This window comes from Polyodon spathula, chromosome 26 (assembly GCF_017654505.1).
Source record: "Polyodon spathula isolate WHYD16114869_AA chromosome 26, ASM1765450v1, whole genome shotgun sequence".
NCBI classification, from domain to species: Eukaryota; Metazoa; Chordata; class Actinopteri; order Acipenseriformes; family Polyodontidae; genus Polyodon; species Polyodon spathula.
In genome coordinates this window covers 5,791,396-5,811,450 of record NC_054559.1, presented here as the reverse complement: position 1 = coordinate 5,811,450, position 20,055 = coordinate 5,791,396, and the positions used below count along the sequence as shown (strand labels likewise).

At 38.3% G+C, this 20,055-nt stretch overlaps 1 protein-coding gene across 2 annotated transcripts in view; it reads left to right on the top strand.

Moving 5' to 3' along the window:
- Nucleotides 1–20,055, top strand: part of lmf1 (lipase maturation factor 1) — a 257,503-nt gene that overhangs the window by 75,024 nt on the left and 162,424 nt on the right. For both annotated transcript variants that reach the window (XM_041229729.1, XM_041229730.1), the window contains exon 4: nucleotides 1,744–1,892. In XM_041229729.1, the coding sequence (XP_041085663.1) occupies nucleotides 1,744–1,892 (149 nt within the window). The remainder of the gene's footprint in view (nucleotides 1–1,743; nucleotides 1,893–20,055) is intronic.

Sequence of the window (20,055 nt, the reverse complement as noted above, 5' to 3'; positions counted from 1 at the left end):
ACTTTGCTATGTTTTTATTTTGGCAAACTTGGTTAAGAATATACAGATAAGTGTTACCAAGGTTACAGAAAAGAAGGTTAAGAAACTTCATCTTGAACTTTGTGTTTGCCATATAGGATCAAACTGTTCTCTAAGTACAGTATTTATGTGGTTGAATTGTGAGTGTATGAGTAAGTGGTAATTTTTGCGGGCTGGCTGTTCATCTAGAATGATGCTCACACAATCACTCTTTCTATAAACCTTAGCTATAAGTACAGGCAAGCACATGTCTGTCTACACAGTATTGTATTAAGAGATTGCAACCAGATATGTTGGAAACTTAAAATTTATATAAAAGTAATCCTCATCCTTCATTCATATATTTCAGGAAAACTTTTTTTTCAATAAATGTTATAAATTATCACATGCATATATTTAAAGAGGAGACGAGAACATATTCAGTGATACAAAGATATTTAGTAACCAAGTGATCTTAGTTTGGTATAGCAGGTTCAGTTGTTCTCTAATTTAATAATAATCCCAAATACCTGTTTGTTTGTTTTTTTTTTTTTTTTTTTCTTTTAAGTCGTTGCCAATGGTTTTTACACTGGTTTTCTTCCCAATTTGGAATGCCTAATTATTATTTTTATCCCGGTTCATTGCTGCAACCCCCTGGCGACTCGGGAAACGGAGGCTGAAACACACTTCTTCTGAAATATGTTCCTGTCAATCTGTCATTTTTTGCACTGCGGATTCACAGCAAAGCCACCAGACCTATAGTGCCGGAGGACAACACAGATCTGAATGCTTCCACTGTAGACCTGCAGGCGCCCTATTAGCCACAAGGGTCCCTGGTGCGCCGTGAACAGTGGATTGCCCTACCTGGGTGCCGCTAGGCTGATTGTGCACTGCCCACCTACGAACCCCCGATCACTGTCGTCAGTGACATAGCCTGTATTTGAACCTGTGATCTCCAGGCTATAGGGCATATCCTGCACTCCATGCGGAGCACCTTTACTAGATGTGCCATTCGACAGCCCCCCCAAATACCTGTTTAAGAGAATGTACATCATTGGCGCTTTAACTATACAGTATCTTGAATGTCACTCATTCAAGATATTGTTCTGTTATTGAAGGTATCAAAATGTAGGTCATGGTAATGGGTATATCCTGACCTGCTTTAACAAACTGGATTTTAACTCATGCAAAGTAACAAGGGAGTGTAAATGATACGGCTGTAGTGAACTTATGTGTGTGGTTCACAGTATTACAGGGGGGTAATGTTAAGGCCAAATCATGTTACAGTACCATAGCAACCTGCTTGAGGCTTCAGCATTTCAAAACAATCCATCACCAAAGACAATGACTGCTAAACCAATACATATGAAAAGACTCATTGTGGTAATGCGAGTGAAATATACCATAGACCTACCATTGATTTAACTGGTATCAATAACGACTATTTAACAGTTTAAGTGCTTGTAATGCTGTATATTTTTCCTAGTATTATTCTAGCTAATGGCCAACTCAATAATGTTACTGCACCTTCATGAGACCTTGATCCTGACCCAAAGTTTTCATACCATTCAGTCCTGCAGAGACCATTGGCCCTGACTTTGTTTTGTGATGCAGATACTGCACTAACATGAGAGCACCAAACTCATTTCACTTCAGCAAATTCAAAACCAGGTGTCCAAAGGTTTTATTTCGAACACCTACCTGGGATTTGGTTATATATCATTTTCCATGTCCTTTGTTTTTCAGGTTGGGAGTCCCAGCTCTTGGAAACAGGATTCCTGGGAATCTTCCTTTGTCCGCTGTGGAGCCTACGGACTGTCCCTCGGAACACGCCACCGTCCCGCATCGTCATCTGGGCTTTCCGCTGGCTCATTTTCCGTATCATGTTTGGAGCGGTAAGGGACTGCATGGCTTAAGATACATTACTTTGAAATACATTAGGCATACACGGTACACTTGGTGCTGGGCTCCATTGACAATGATTAAGGCAACATTCTAAAAGTTTAAGACAAGATTTAACATTTTAAACTCTAAAACAATAGGTAATACCTAGAGTGCTGTGTTTTGCGTGTTGCTTATATTAATGGTTTGCACAGCAGGCCTCCTGCTTTGAAGGGAGACCAGTTATTATCTCAGTTTGTTTTTATGAACAGTTAAATTCTTAAGCAAATTTATAACAACAAACAGCACAGCAGTTATTTCAACCTGGCACACTTGCAAATGCTGCTCTACAGTGTAGCCACTGCAGCACGAGCTGTGTTCAGATACCCACTAGATGTGTACTGTATATCTTAGACCAGTGGTGGCTGGTGGCCAAAAAAAATGGGGAGACAGAAAAAAAGGCAGATGGCTTGGGGTCCCCTTAAGCCCCCAGCAGCAGTGAAATCTTATTATTGTATTCTGGCCTGAGAACACTTTTCATATCTTCATAACATTTTACCCCAATTCGGGGTATCTAACAGTAGGAAAGCCTCTAGTAAAGATACATCCCATTGATACACCACTAATATACCATGCATATGTTATTGTCGTTTAGTATATTATTCTTCTTCTTATTTGTATTATAGTGCTTCCTTGCTATAACACGTTATAAATAGGGGAGGGTGTGGGGGGGCAGTGTGGGACACAACACACATCTGACTAAAATACAATAATTTCTCTATAATGCACATATAGTGTAAATTACACTATATAGTCAAAGTAACACTATTATAATGTAACTTTCCGTAAATTAACCATGCATAAAGCACAATGTAACCAACGCTATATTTTTTTACAAATAAAAAAAAGGTACCATTCCCACTCGTTGATCATTTTAATTAGCAGTTTTTAAACTATAAATAGCCTGGATAAATGGTGGTCGGGAGTTCAGTTCGAAGTGACAGAAGCAAACCAAGTGCGAGAAGGAGGGCGAGTCGGGCGAGGGGAAGAGGGAATGGGCTCGCTCCAGGTTCTGCTGCCAGAGCGCGGCAGAAGCGAAGCTGAAGCATCTCATCTCCCGGAGAAAGCCGCAGCTCCTCTCGGAGCAAAACGAGTAAATACATTAGGAAAGATAACCACGTAATAGGCCAAATAACAACAACACCAGTCCGGAGCTCCCATGGAACAAGTCGCCATTGATGTGCTGGGTCCCCTGCCATTCACTGAGTCTGGAAACAAGTACATATTGGTGGCGATGGACTACTTCGGCAAATAGCCCGAAGCATACGCGCTCCCTAACCAAGAAGCCACTACTGTTGCTAACATTTTAATAGAGGGCTTCTTTACGCGCTTCGACATACCCCGGGACCTGTACTCGGATCAGGGTAGAAAGTTCGAGAGCTGAGTGTTTGCTGAAGTCTGCCAGCGGTTAGGGATCAGGAAGACACGTACCAGCCCTCTGCACCCAGAGAGCGACGGTTTGGTGAAGCGTTTTAACAGGACCTTGGGTGCACAGCTCGCTATCACCACTAGCATGCACCAGAAGGACTGGGACATGCAGCTTCCGCTGCTCCGATTCACCTTTCACAGCGCAGTGCAGGAATTTGATCGGCTGCACACCAGACTGGGCTGCTGCCCCAAACTTGACAGCCCCTGGATCGGCACTTGCTTGGTCCTGGAGCAGGTAGGCGAGGTAGTCTACCAGGTCCAGTTGCCTTTCCCCGCTCGGAAAGTGGTGCTGCACCCAGATCGCTAAGCTCCCTACTTAGGCAACTAGTCAGTGAGAGCCGAGGCTGGTTCAGGCGAACTGGGGGAGAGCTGCCCCTCACGTCCCTCCACCCCTACAGCCCCACGTTCACGGCGCCGCCCTGGGCCAGCAGCCCGGAACTGGGTGTGCTGTCACCAGAGGTCCACTCCTGTCTCTGTTCCCCCTGTACCTTCCCCGCTCGGTCTATACTCCACGCTTAGAGAGAGAGGGACAACGCATGACATCACCCACCAGTCAGCCCCCAATGGCTGGGGACTTGCCTAGCCCACGGATCGTCACCGCTTGCCCCTTCATTACCGGTCTGAAGCAGGTTCTTTCCAGGCCGGGAAGTGCTTAATTGGGGTCAGTGTAGCATTGGGTCTCGCAGACCTGCTGCAGAGAACTTGTTGCTGTTCCAGCCTGGTTCCAACTAGGTCTGCTCTTTGCCGCCTGCGGACCCTATATAAAGCCGCAACCTGCATGCTGACATGGGAGGATGTTGAGAGAGGACTGTAGCAAGAGCTAAAGACCTTTTTTTGAGCTAATGCCAATGCACTTAAACAATGTACTGTATAAACTTTTTTTTTTTTTTTTTTTTTTAACTGGCAGTGGTAAGCGTACGTTTTGCCACGTCTAAACTGTAAGTTACAGCTATACTAATATTAAAATGTAAAAATACAACCTTGTCATACTAATATTATAGATGCAGCATGTCATTAGATTATATTACTGAAACATTTTAATTTTGATTAAAGATTAACAACATTTTGACGTGTAAAATCATTTAGTATATAAATAAATCTCCGCGATCACACAAAAACTACATCTGATTGACAACAATGTTATAGGAACATAAAAAGACGGGTTTAAAACAGTTTACCATATAAAGAGTCATCGATCACACATTTTAAAGTTCATAAGAAAAGACAGTGGCACGAACACTCACCAACATACAGTCTTGCAAGTACAGTGCCGAGAAAACGTTTGTGAACCCCAATCATGATTTTGGAAATTCCATAGTTTTACCATGAGAGCCTTCTTGAAGCTGCCATAAATATCCGATAGGATTTATATAAACCAATTCCATGTCTTTTGAAACAAAATGATGTATGAATTAGATAAACAATGAGTAATTAAGATTCAGGGTGTGTGAAAAAATAAATGAACCCCAGCTCAATTAAGGGGATAATTATAATCAGGTCTTTAAATATTAGGTAGATCTTCAGGAGTGAGTTTGAGAGGGTCCACCCTATATAAAGATCAGAAACTTTGTGAGTTTGGTCTTCACCATATAGGTGTGTGGAAACACATCATGCCACGATCAAAAGAAATCTAAACTAAGAAAAACTGTTTTTGATGCACATCAGTCTAAAAAGGATTACAAAACCATTTCTCAGGATTTGGGACTCCACCAATCCACTGTCAGACAGAGAAAGTTCAAGACCACAGTCACTCTACCCAGGAATGGTTGTCCTACCAAAATCTTTCCAAGAACAAACCAGAATATCATCAAGGAAGTTACAAATAACCCCAGAGTAACATCAATGGATCTGCAGGCCACTCTCACCTTGGTTAATGTGAGTGTTCCTGACCCAACTATCAGAAAAAGACTGAACAAGAATGGTGTTCATGGAAGGATAGCCAGGAGGAAACCACTGCTCTAAAAAGAACATTGCTGCCCATTTGAAGTTCACCAAAGAGCACATAGATGATCCACAAGACTTCTGGAACAATGTTCTCTGGACAGACGAGTCAAAGGTAGAACTTTTTGGCTTCAGTGAGAAATGTTATGTTTGGCAAAAACCAAACACTGCGTTCGAACAGAAGAACCTCATCCCAACCGTCAAGCATGGTGGTGGGAGTGTGATGGTTTGGGGCTGCTTTGCTGCCTCAGGACTTTTATGGCTTGCCATCATTGACACAACCATGAATTCTGCATTGTATCAGAAGATTCTAGAGGAGAATGTCAGGCCATCCATCCGTGAGCTGAAGCTGAACCGAAAGTGGGTCATGCAGCAAGACAATGATCCTAAACATACAAGCAGAGCTACAAAAGAATGGCCACAGAAGAAGAAATTCTGTGTTTTAGAATAGCCTAGTCAAAGTCCGGAACTAAACCCCATTGAAATATTGTGGCAGGACCTGAAGTGAGCTGTCTATGCAAGGAACCCCTCAAATGTCACAGAGTTGACGCAGTTTTGTAAGGAGGAATGGACCAAAATTCCTCAAAACCGATGTGAGAGACTGACCAACAGTTACAGGAAACACTTAGTTGAACATTTCCAGGCACATTCTGCGAAATATAATACTTTACCCGTAACAATGCTGTGAATTTTAAAGAAAATTTCTGTAATTTTCACAGGGCCTTATTCATACTAATTTATTCATCGCAATGTTTACAATGTGAACTTTCGGCATTATAAATGAAATGCACTTTTTAGACTAGACACAGTTCAATCTTACAGTTTCTAGCTACACAGGATTACAGGACTGCTTAGTCTAGGGTTTAGGTTAAAATTTCATTTTTTCTTGTATTTTACCAATATTTTAGTTTTTTTTAATATTATGATGTTATAATATATATATATATATATATATATATATATATATATATATATATATATATATATATATATATATATATATTTATATATACTATCTAGTGTGTGACGACTACTAGTGTCAGACATACTATCACAGTCTGTGTGATCAATCAGTGCTATGGAACAAATGTTGCTCAGAAACAAAAGGAACGAGAGTTTATCTTCAAACTGGGAACTTTGGAACCTCTGGGAATGAACATTCTATTCTAATAATCATGACACCATCCACAGAATTACTTTATATATATATATATATATATATATATATATATATATATATATATATATATATAAAAATCTCAAAATGTAGCCTTTTGTGCACAACAATGCTTCAGAATACAAAGGTGCCAACCTCAGTAAGGTAAAAGTACAAGTGATTGTCTCTTGACTTAAGCTAATAGTTTCCCATGGCTCAAGATGATCAAGACAGTTAAGGTCGCACACTCCATAATGTTCCTTAATGATACGCACTAACTCAAGGATTAAAAATTCTTTTCATTTTATTTAGACAAGCAGGAGATTTAAAAGTCCACGTCTACGATGCGTTTCGACTCAAACGAGTCTTTGTCACCACTATACACACACACACACACACACATCACAGTAGTGACATCAAAAAGTGACAGTTCCTCTAGAGGAAAATATACTTGAACTTTGACCCGTTCGACTCCTTGAGACCACACAAAATGTCTTGTTTTCAATCACTCGACAACACCCACAGTACAGAAATATTCATTAATGATCAACAAAATGAGAGTATGTAAAAAAAAAAAAATATGATGTAAAGCTGGTACATTTGTATTCTCAGAGAAACTGGAGAGGAATGGGAATTAAAACAAGGTAAATACAATCATCCAAATAAAGCTGAAGCACTAACAGATAATGACATAAAACTGAAACACTACATTTAAAAACTGTACTGCTGAACCTTGTCTTCTTTAATATTAGCATCACAAGGTTATCCATATATTATAAAAAAATGATAGATGGCCCTCTTCAATGAGTTACTGGAAAACAATTCCATCACCTGGTTTCTGTGACAGTTTATAAATTACTTGACCTTCGGTCTCATAATTTATGATGTCACAGAAACCCTAGATGGAATTATTTTCCTTTAACTCACTGAAGCCCCTCTGTTATTCTATATATATAATTTTGAATTTTTTTTTCACTTTGAAATTTTGAGGAGGAACTCCCTCCCTTGCCTCCACTGCTTTAGACCTGCTTTCACAAATTGGAAACACCTGTACTGATCCCCACTTTAACACCAGTATTATCAGACCTTACCAGTATTATCAGACCTAAGTTATTCAATACGTTGTTTCAGGCAATTTATCTACAGTACTTGTTTGCAACTAGCTTTCGTTAGGTAGCAGTGCTATTTGTTTTAACCACTGAGGCTAAACATCATATTATTCCCTCTGTCAATCTCCATGATAATTGTATGGATAGTATAGTTAGTAAAAATCATCACAAATGGCCATTTTAAACCATGTGTGTTATTAGACAAAGATGCTCGCAAAAATTATAACCCTTAATGGAATTATTTTAAAGCTTTAGGAATAGCGCCTATTCTCTAATCAAGGTTTCAAATAAAATGCGGTGCACACCCATTTTTCCCAGGCTACTGAAATGAGGATGAATAAGTGCTACTAATCAAGTACTGCTCAACCCAGCTGCTCCCCACATGGATGTTTGCATCCCACATATGCCTTTTAACAATAAAATACTACTGCATACCAACATGCCTTAAGAGGGGGTTATTTTCTGTCGCCAACGGCCGAGACAGGCAGGAAATAACCAGTCCCCAAAATCACTTAAAGATGTGAAAATCCAGTCAGTGGGGGTAACTAGTGATTCCCCATCAAGTACGAAATGTAACCATTACCCAATGGGTATTTATCTCCCAGAGACCAAGAACCAGAATAATATATCAAAGCTGCTCGCCAGAGCTTGTGATGCAGTCATGCCCGCCCCCGAGGGCATATAAGGACTGCACACGCAAATCTCGTCATCAATTTTCCTTTCACAGGACTGAACCTAAGAGAGCCATGGACAGATGAGTACTTGTTACTTTTTTATCTGCTTCTATATTTTGCGAATTGTGTATTACACAAATTAATACAATAATTATTTGCACATAACCTATTGTGACGTCCAGCAGCGGCCTTGTGCACTGTACGAAGCCAACAGCTACTGTTGCCCCTTCCTAGGGATCAAGCAACTTGTCAGCTAACTTGTGCTCTCCTTACAGACTGCTTAGCTCCGGTAGGAGTTAAAATAAAAGTTTAATTTTTTAAACAAATGTATTATTATTTGAATTGTGATATTGTTATTACTGTATCCTGTGAGAGTTTTTCTCATGTATGTGTATTTTCAGTTTTTAACTTTGACTGAGATTACGCGTTTCGTCTCCACAGTATCTCTCTGCCATTCTGGTGACTGCTTGCAGCACCATTCCGAAGTCTGTTCTAGCAGTCTAACAGCAGGCTTCCCTCAGTCTTGTATTCATTCGGACTGTTTGGGTTTGCAAAAAGTTATACAGATGGGCATCCCTGTATACTGCTTCTTGCGGTAACGTGAACCGTGTAGACCTGTAGGTCAGCGACCCACTGTGTTCCAGACCCGGCACCCGCCGAACAGGGAAAGAGGTTACCACACTGGTACTGTACCTGTTTTCTGCTCTGGGACAAAGTCCCATGGTCAAGCCGTGTCTAGGCAGAGGCTGTCCAAATGGATAGCAGGAATGCAAGACTGCCTATGAGCTGGCCAAGTTGCCCCCTCCAGAAAGCTCAGTGCCCATTACTTCAGGGGCATGGCAACTTTATGGCTTTATTCTTTTTGACATTTGCAGTGCAGCATTGTGGGCTACTCCCCACAATGCTGCTTTTAAAAACTAGGTTATAAAGACTTAGGTCGTGGATCCACAAATCCCTTAAGGGCGGCTTCAGGGTCGACCCTTGCAACATAACATAGAGGTGAGTTCTCCCTCAATTTTTTAGCCCTAGCTACTTGTTACTGGGGTTCCTAATGGTATTGCACTGGGTAGCCTTTGGTTTAGCCTTGTAATGTTGCTTTTCAACGGCTTTGGTAGTCATACGCATTAGGTAATGGCCACATTTCATACTTGGTAGTTAATGTTAGGTTATTATTATAACCCTGGTGTGCAGTCTATATATGCCATCGGGGGCCGGCATAACTGCGCTACAGGCTCTGACGAGCAGCTTTGATATGTTGTTCAGGTTGTGGGTCTTTAGGAGATAAATACCCATTAGAGTTATGATAATATCCTAATGTTCTGTAAGCCTCCTGGAAACAGAAATCTTGTGATTGGATTAATAATATCTAGCTTCTTTATGAGTAGTTATTATACAGTGTACAGTCACTGCAGGTAGGAGTGCAATGGGACTATGCTTATTTAATTGTGACTATTGACTATTCTTATTTATGTAAATGGGATTATTCTTATATATATCTATCTATATCTATCTCTCTCTCTCTCTCTCTCTCTCTCTCTCTCTCTCTCTCTCTCTCTCTCTCTCTCTCTCTCTCTTATATATTATATATCTATATATTATATATTATATATATATATATATATATATATATATATAATATCTATATAATCTCAAACCAGGCTTCACTGCAATAATTGGAACGCATGTTTTGGGGGTAAAATGAGAACCTGCCCAGTCATCCTATATTGTGGTTTATTCATGGATAACAGTATACTAATCAAGCAAGGGGTCTGAGTTTTGCATGAGTTGTTCATATGCTGTGTCTGCAGTGTTTCTAATTGTTTTAATGACTGGATCACAAGCATATTGTGTTGTCCTATTTTTGCATCACTTTACAAATAAAGAATACCATTTTGAAAAACAAATAAATCGATCCTGTACACAAAAAGAATGTACTACACATCCCAGGTACTTGTAATTGCTTGTCCAGTATTGTATACATTATGTGAAGGACTTTTCATCTCTTGTTGACTGTGTGGAATGGGTATTAAAGAGAAAGGCACCTTTATATATTACGACTGTGCTACTGCAGGTTCATATGTACTGAAGTGAGGAATGCTTCGTACCAAGACTAGTCCATAGTAACGGATTGTACCAGAGAACCTGCAAGTACAATAGGTATATCTTACAGTACCAAGTCTTAAAGCCTATATAGTTCACATTGGGGTCTATTCAGTTGATCTGACCCATGGCGGATCTAAATATTCTCATCGTTTTACATATTGAATTATGACCAGCCTTGTCATTTTACCTTCTTTTAACGCTTAGCGGTCCATTTATTCAGCACCTGTCAGACTTGTCACGTTCAATTTATTTTCACACACACTGTTTATTTTACACGCACTGTTTGAAGGTATTTTTTCGTGGCAAAACAGGTTTAAATTTAAATGGCCCTGCATATCAACAGGATACTCAAAAATGCATCTACAGCCCAGCCCCACCCTTTGTTCGCTGTATTTATCACATACCTCTTCATAGTAGTGATCACTCATTTTATCACCAAACTCCTCAATAATGTGTTCCAAGTCATTATTTTATTACTATAACCTCTCAAAAAGCTCTGCAGATTTTTGTGGTATTATTTGAGCGCGGAAGCAACTATCTTGTTTGTTTATGTCTGTGGCGAAGGGACTATGTGTATTGCTCAGATCTGCCTTTTTTTCGGCTTCTATTAGTCTCACTCATCCATTGAAAGGTTTTCTTAGCTTTTTCTGCACAAAAAACGACTAGAGTCCTGTGCTTGATGTCTTTTTGATGAATTTGGACAGGGTCCGTCATCAGACCGGAAAGGAAAAATTGTATTGTCGGACCTGGTCCGACATAGGACCTCAAAAAGTTAAAGACATAGGTACATTTAAGAGACACACACACTCTTTTCAGTGTTGTTGTTTTTTATTTTAATGATTTAAACAATGGAGATATTTACTTCAATTGAAATAGATCACATTTACCAAAGTACCAATTTCAAATTCAGCACAGAGAGTAGGACAAGAGGGCAGAAACCAGCTGTAGTTGTTTTGTATGTAGAGGTGAATAAAATACATGGTATACATTACTGAGTATTAATTACAGTGAAAAATAAAACCCGTTCTGTCTGCTTCATGGCATTTGACTCTAAATTTGGGCAAATTGTATGCTAGAAAATGAGAAAAAGAAAGACAGACACGTGCCATTTGTCAAAAGTGCCATCCAGTACCTTGAATGATATTTTATACCGTAAATGTAATAACATAAGAAAGTTTACAAATGAGAGGAGGCCATTCAGCCCATCTTGCTTGTTTGGTTGTTAGTGGCTTATTGATCCCAGAATCTCATCAAGCAGCTTCTTGAAGGATCCCAGGGTGTCAGCTTCAACAACATTACTGGGGAGTTTATTCCAGACCCTCACAATTCTCTGTATAAAAAAGTGCCTCATATTTTCTGTTTTGAATGCCGCTTTATCTAATCTCCATTTGTGACCCCTGGTCCTTGTTTCTTTTTTCAGGCCAAAAAAGTCCCCTAGGTCAACATTGTCAGTACCTTTTAGAGTTCTGAGTACTCCTTGTTTTCAAGATTGAATAAATAATTTTCTTTAAGCCTGTCTGCATATGACATGCCTTTCAAACCCGGGATAATTCTGGTCGCTCTTCTTTGCACTCTTTCTTGAGCAGCAATATCCTTTTTGTAGGGTGGTGACCAGAACTGAACACAATATTCTGAATGAGGTCTTACTAATGCATTGTACAGTTTTAACATTACTTCCCTTGATTTAAATTCAACACTTTTCACTATATACTCAAGCCTTTTATAGGTTCCCCACATTGTCTAGATGAAGACATTTCTGAGTCAACAAAAAACTGAATCTTTTTCATAGGTTCCTTCTTCAATTTCAGTATCCCCCATATGGTATTTATAACGTATGTGTTTATTGCCTGTGTGCAGTACCTTACACTTTTCTGCATGAAATATCATTTGACATGTATCTGCCCAGTTTTGAATGCTGTCAAGATCATTTTGAATGACCTTTGCTGCTGCAACAGTGTTTGCCACTCCTCCTATTTTTGTGTCGTCTGCAAATTAAACCGAGGACCTAATACTGATCCCTGTGGTACTCCACTGGTTACCTCATTCAATTTTCAGGGATCTTCTCTAATCAGTACTTTCTGTTTTCTACATGTTAACCACTCCCTAATCCACGTGCATGCATTTCCTTGAATCCCTACTGCGTTCAGTTTTGGAATTAATCTTCTATGTGGAACTTTGTCAAAAACTTTCTGAAAATCTAAATAAACCATGTCATATGCTTTGCAGTTATCCATTGTCGATGTTGTATCTTTAACAAAATCAAGCAGGTTAGTTAGACTCGATCTCCTTTTCCTAAAAACACGTTGACTGTCTCCCAGGATCCTGTTACTATATAGGTAATTTTCCATTTTGGATCTTATTAGTTTCCATAAGTTTACATATAATAGAAGTCAGACTTATTGGTCTGTAGTTACCTGGTTCGGTTTTGTCTCCCTTTTTGTGGGTCGGTATTATGTTTGCAATTTTCTAGTCTGTCGGTACAACCCCTGTCTCAAGAGACTGTTGCATGGTCTTGGTTAGCGGTTTGTAAATAACTTCTTTCATTTTTTTGAGTACTATTGGGAAGACCTCATCCAGCCCAGGGGATTTGTTTATTTTAAGAGCTCCTAGTCCCTTTAACACTTCTGCCTCTGATATGCTAAAGTTATTTAAAACTAGTACTACATTTTGACAAATAGCCATCCTTTTTCTGTGGATGTTTTCTCTTTTTTACTCTAATCTACTTCTGTTAGTCTCTGTTTCATTCTTTCATAGATTGCCTTTTTTGGGAGTTTTAAAAAGCACTTCAAATTAAATCATGTTGTGATCTGAGTTTGCCAATGGTTCTCTGACCTCTGTTTTAGTTATTCTGTCTTTGTTATTTGAAAAGGCAAAATCAAGGCACGCCGCCCTTCTAGTCGGTGCCTTGACAAATTGCATTAGCAAGCAGTTATTTGTCATTTCTACCATTTTAATTTCGGCTGTCATGATCCCCACCGGGTTTTCCCATTTTATATGGGGGAAGTTGAAATCCCCTATTAGTATTACCTCTCCTTTGCTACACACATTTCTAATGTCTTTGTATAACAGATTGTTTTGACTTTGGCGGTCTATAGCATGCCCCTATTATTATGTTTAATTACCTGTTTCAAAACACAGGGGTCAGGACTCTTTCCCATTGGGTGCCACTGTAATGAATTGGTATTTCAGCCCATTGAATTGAATGGAAAGCCCATTGAATTGAATGCAAATTGTACAAAAACAAAGAAGTCACAAGTGGTAGCAAGCTGTGTAGTTGAGAAGTAAGTACATGTTGTCTGCTGATGTCAGTATTATTAACTTATCAGCCACAAGGAAGAGAACCATTCCACTTAGCAATTAAAGAGGTGGTTTCTGACCTTTCCAGTACAGGGGACCGACTGACTGAGTTTCAGTAGACCGATTGTATATAATGATACCTGTATATATTTTAAGTGAAATATGCCACCCCTCCCCCATTTACATGCATTATTTTTAATTTTGTATTTTTCTATTAAATCTTTAACAGAACTGAATTTTAAGAAATTTAAGAATATATTAAGAACAGAATAAGTACATACATCAACATTTTGTGCTTTCTGCAGCAATATAAAATTTAAATATTCATGCATAGTGATATATACAATAATTTGATAAATATATACATATTTCCTGTAAAAAAGTGTATTTATCTGGCTAATGTCACATTGTGGAAGAGGGAAGACAGCTGTACCATATACCTTTTACAATGGTAACTCTAATTCGGTTTGGAATATATGGACTTAAAATCACAGGAAGTAAAATACAAACATGTCCAATGTTTTGAACGTACTATTTTCTTTCAGCATTATCCATCATGTGTATCAGTGGGAGGCTTGAGTTTGTTTGAGACCAGTCTTCTTCACTACGCCTGACAGTAATTCTGTACATCTGGCTTATTAATAATACTGTATGTAGCTCATCAGCGTTCATGTGAAGATGATGAGCACGCTTACAAGTGAGGATCGTATTTCAAGAATGCTTGGATTTTTTGCTTTCATGATGTATATTGTAATGTATGAGCTAATTTGGACAGATTTCCGATGTCCCGCTTGACTCCCACTGTAGAGTAGCCAGCTTGTAGACACCTGAAAAAAGAAAAAAAAAAAAAAAAAAAAAACTTTCCATATGGAAATAAAAATAAAGTAAAAACAGTGCACCTGGCAAACACTGAAAGAAGGAAGGCACACTTTAGTGCAACTGAAATTATAAAGGTTTGTGAACTTTAACTTTTACAGGCATAGTCAATGGCAAGCAAAACTGACAAAAATAAATGAATAGCTTAAATAAAATAAATAAATAAATAAATAAATAAATCTCAATTCTGCAAGGCCATTGTGAGTGAAGTGTTTTGTTTAGTGTACTGCAAATCAACTGGAAGATCATCAATTTATTGACAAAATTAACAATGGTGAAAAATAAACCTTTTAAAAGGTTCATGGTCACCATAAATATATGACCTCTCTCTCTCTTATCGCTTGGTTACGCCTTATTGCCTGCAGTTGGTTTAACCCACGCAAGGGACAAATCCACACATAATTTAAGCCAGGGAGTATAATGTAACAGGAATGTTAACCAAACAACAATTACTAGTAATTCTGATTATTAGAAGGTATGTAATTTAGCATTATTTCATGTTATGACCCAAACCCTTACACTGCACTGGAAAACAATGACAGTGAATTATTCTGTAATTCCTGTTGTTTGCTTGAGTTTGAGTCATTCTGAGTTTGTGTTTCACCTCAGTTTGTTGGTTTTCTAAATCTCTAGCCACCCTGAAACATGAGCAACTCTCAGCCCCAGGTGCTGTTGTTAAACTAAAGATGGGAAGGTCTGATCCCTAAGAGAGCGGAGATTTTTGATTGATGGGCACTTTGACGTCACAGCCTGCAAGCTCAGCAGCCGAACACTTGTATTTTTCCTTCTGCTGTGGGGCGACCCGAATGACAGCCATGCAAAAGTTAGTTTAACGCATGAATCCAAGGTTTCCTCTTGCAAGCGTGACGGTGCACCTGTTTGAGTGCAGGGCCCGGGAGTATCAGACTAATCCTGGGGGAGCTGCTACGTGTGTTTGTAGACACAGCAAGGATTTCTTCTCCTCTTGTGCGTTCTACTTTTTAAGAAATTGTTTTTCTGATGGTACAGTACATTTTCAGTTTGGTCACCAGCTTCCACTTCCTTTGTTTAAAACCTGCTATATTCACTAGTTACACTAAAATTAAATTGGAACAGCTTCTTTGTCAAATTATTTTATGTGACATTGACAAAGTATATATTCTTACAAAAACTTTCTGTTGGAATGTTTGTCTCATTTTATAACAACATATACAGTACAGCTCTGTTATCCCAAATGTTTAGAACCAGAGGATGTTCAAGAAATTGATTTGTTCAGAAAGTCAAATTATTATTGTAAATTACTTTCCCTGCCCATAAACCTCCAAAGATGTTCCAATTCCTTTCACTTTAAATGTACAACATTTTGTCTGTGCGTTGCACATAGTTTACAAATTCGCTTACACATTTTAAAGCTATTTTAAAAACTAGAGAGCACTTAGCAGTATATCATTAAAAGGGAATGCAGTAGTCTGGGCTGGGGAATCCTGTGGCTACCACAGTTCATATCGTGGTTGTCTACCATGTGCACATAATTCAGTTTCACATTTGAAAGAAAGTGAAACTTTAGTTGCCTAAGGAAGTTCAAAAAGGCATGGCTTGGGAAGCCACTTCAAAAATGGTAGCTTGTTTACCCCGACTGGTTCAATTCCATGTTTTATGACCCTCTTTACTAATTAAACCTGCACTAATGCAAGCCAGCACCCCCAGCATGACTTTGTCATATTCTGCTAAATTAGTTCCTTCTGTGCCTTTTTTAAGGTCTTATTTTGAATTCCCCTTAAAAGTCTTCTCAAACCCAGGACAAATTGAATTAAAACTGCTGTTTCAGCAATTGTAATGTTTTGTGCGTGCTCCTTTTTATATATTCAAGATGGTAAAAGGATTACATTCCTAATCTGTTGATGGGAATTTACGCTGCTAAGCCACAAATGCACTTCTGTAAGAAGTAAAAAAAAAAAAAAAAAAGCATTAGCTGGCTAATTAACTTTACACTGTGTCGTAGTGTTTGTGTGTTTAATCTGTGAAATATAATAAAAGTAAAATTGACTTCTCATGACCCAGTGTGATAGCAATTACTGCTATTGAATCACCTTTGTATTGCATTGCGACAATTGAGATATTAAAATGTATATAATGGTCTTAAACACACGTGTCTGTGTACATGGTGTTTTAAGTAGGGATTGGAGTACTAATCTAATTGGTTGATTCCAGCATTGCTTGCAGAGACAGGTAGCAGAAGTACCTTTGTCATTTTTCCAGCAACATAAGGCAAGATAATTCTGGCAGAGTGCTTTCAGAATATACTGTGCTTTCCAGACAAGCCCTGTGGATGTTGAACTTAATAGCAGTTTGGCATCCAACTTTTTTTTAGCCATTTGAGGTCCATTTATGTATTGATGCAGGGAGCATTAAACTTTATTTCTCAGCCTCATGAAGTTAAAACTATTGCATTCTATAAGTAGAATAAACAGTTTGGATTGCATTATTTATTTATTTATTTATTTGCAAAAGAATGATTGTGCTTAGTAACAACCTTAGCATTTATTTAGAATTGCAGCCTGTTCAAAATCTATAAACACACCAGTTATCTTTATCACAGCTGTTATTGTTTGTTTGTTTGTTTGTTTTGTATCTGTTGTTGTTGTATTTAATCCTTTATTAAGATAGCAGCACCATAAGTAAAACCGAACCCTAGGGTCAGTTGCTTGTGTTAATAAACTGCTAAGGATGCATTATTTGATTTTCCTCTTCAAAATGCAGCCCTTATTTTTTAATAAAATGGCAATATATATTTGTAAATTGCACATTCATGTTTTATTATTAGTTTTAAAAGAAAACATAAAAAATAAAACAAGGAATAACTTTGCAACACATGTGTGCCCAGGGGACATGTAGGCTACGTTGGGTAAGTTAGTGTAATAGATTCAAACAAGGATTAAATGTCTATCATTAGCTTACAATGTATGTCCTGTTAGACTTCTTCTGTTTCCTTTATTACCAGTAAACAATATGCTTCAGAATAAAGTTTCATACTTTCAGGTGTCTGAAACAGATTACTGATCAGCATGCTAAGTACAGTTATTTATCTGTATGGCCTTTTATTTTCCTATATTTGCTGAAATGTAAAAAGTGAAAAAACAGTGTGCATTGTGAAGAATGGTTTATTATTTTTAAACAGTTTAAAGTGGTAACACTAAATAGATCAGCCTGTAGCAAATAAAAAGGTCTAAATCTATATCTTATATAAAGAGTAGAAGACTGAAGGCATGTTTTAAAAAAACGTTTAAAACCTTCTGTACTTTCTTGTCTCTGAGGACTAGAACCACTGTATATGTGTGCTCTGCAACAGTCAGGAGAACCAATTTCATGACCTGAAATTGTGTACTAAATACAGAAATATAAAGACGCTCTGTAACTGCCTCACTACTGCCTAAAAAAAAAACACAAAAAAGCGCAGACCAGTTACTCATCTCAGTCCCAATCTAACAGATTTAGATTTTCAAGTTATTAATTACATAGAAAAAAAAACACACACATATTGTTCCTATTTAGTTTGGGTTTTGGCTACTTAATGTTCTTCCATCTCAGGCTTCTGGCAGTCAGCCACGAGATTGCGTCAAGCAAAAGGTTTTAAGTAGTTAAATGCAGTGCTTCTCGAACAAGCATCCAGTACACACTCATACTCCAGGGCTTCGGACTCGTCCTGAAGGACTCCCAGCAAGCGCTCCAAGGCACTCACAATCAAGGCACTTGCAGTTAGCCTGGCATGACATTAAAAATAATGATTTATTGCTAGCTTTAACTATCACAGGGGTGAGATGTATGTAGCAAGCTTCAAGCTCTATAACCCTATAATTCAGAGAAGCTGCTGTATCAAATAAAGACCTGCCCCATAGAAATGCCTGCTGACAGACACAATCGTCAAGTTTACCTCAGATCCTTCAAAGTTCTAATTGTTTGCTGTTTTTTAACGTGTTGTCTTTGCTTTTTGGAACATCATTTTCCAACTCACAGGATGCATTGGAAAGGTTTCCTTCATTGTTGAATGGTCAGCAGTTTTAACTTTAAATCACTGGTCACATTGCACTAATTATTACTATTATTACTTTATTTACTGGATTTGTTATGTTCTTCCACATTATCTAAAACATCACAGTAAATGAGAGTCGCTTAGTATTATATTTTGCATTCAGCCTTTACACTAATAAAGAAAACTACTAAATATATGCTGTATATAAATGAATGAGATTAATAGCAAAATGAACTAATAGTTCTCCATGCAGTTCGATTCTGACGATGTACATGCATTGCCAGTGTTCAGCAGCTTCAGTGGAAATAAACAGAGAATGACAGAATTAACCCTGAAGTTGTGGTGATTGTCTACTTGGATATTGTTTTTTAAAAATATGTAGGGAATATCATGAAATAAGAAAAAAATAATTTGTTATGGCAAAAACAGAAGTACTCTGGCGAAAGAAATAATTTAGTATTTCATTTCTTTTGTCGTGAGTGGTTGATCTACTTTCATGAGGTTTTCGTTGTTGTGAAAAAATAAATAATCTGACGAAAAAATAATTTGGACAATCACTGCTGAATCTTCGGGGGAGGTTTGCCCAGGACTTTGCTTTGCCAGCACTTCCCGGGGCAGCATTGTCAGGTACCTCCCTTACATTTTTATTGCCGATATATCTGCCTCTGTTCAACTTAGAAAGACAAGAGACCCCTCATTTTGTTCCTCTGCTCTCCCTCAACTGGAAAACTGAAAAACCATTAACCACAGCGAGGTGGCTAACAATAAAAACATATAGTGCAGAGGCGGGATGGCCACGAAGAAGGAGACCATGCACAATAAACTGAGCTAATTGACTTGGGGAGGGAAGGGTGGGGAGAACCTAGGGACCTGTTATATTTTATTTATTTATTTATTGTTTGTTGAATGTGTGTGGTTGCACTTGTGTGTTGCTGCTCACGCTGTATCTCCTCACTACACCAGCTCCATTCTCTGCCTGTCTCAGTTCTGTGTGTGTGCATGAGGTGATTGCGTCATTGTTGGGGAGGGCTGGGAGTTAAGCAGGAGTTTATAGTGTTGTGGTTAGCATGTTTGCCTAGCACGCCAAAGATCATTGGACTGAAAATGTGGGGGTGGGGTCAACTTTTTTATAAAGTGCTGAACTATTGGTTCGTGTACTTTATATCTTATATTTGATAGGTGGTTCTGCATTCTTTTAAATAATGATGTACCTGTCTCTCCTATTTTATTTTGTTACATTTTATGCAAAGTATACCATGTACAAGGTTGCCATCCTTGCATGATGGTGTTTTTAATATTTCCTTTCTATATTTGTGATTTCACTTTTACCTTTACATGTGTATTTACAGGTTTTCAATGTTCCTTACTGTATCTATCCCTTTATCCCCTTATCATCCCTTTATGTTTACTGTGGGCTACAATGTCAGCCAAATTTGCATCCCTTCTAAATGCTTCCAAACAATTTTTGGAACTGTACTCTCTTAACCCTCTTTCCTTTTCCTATAATCAAGTAGTTCATTCCTA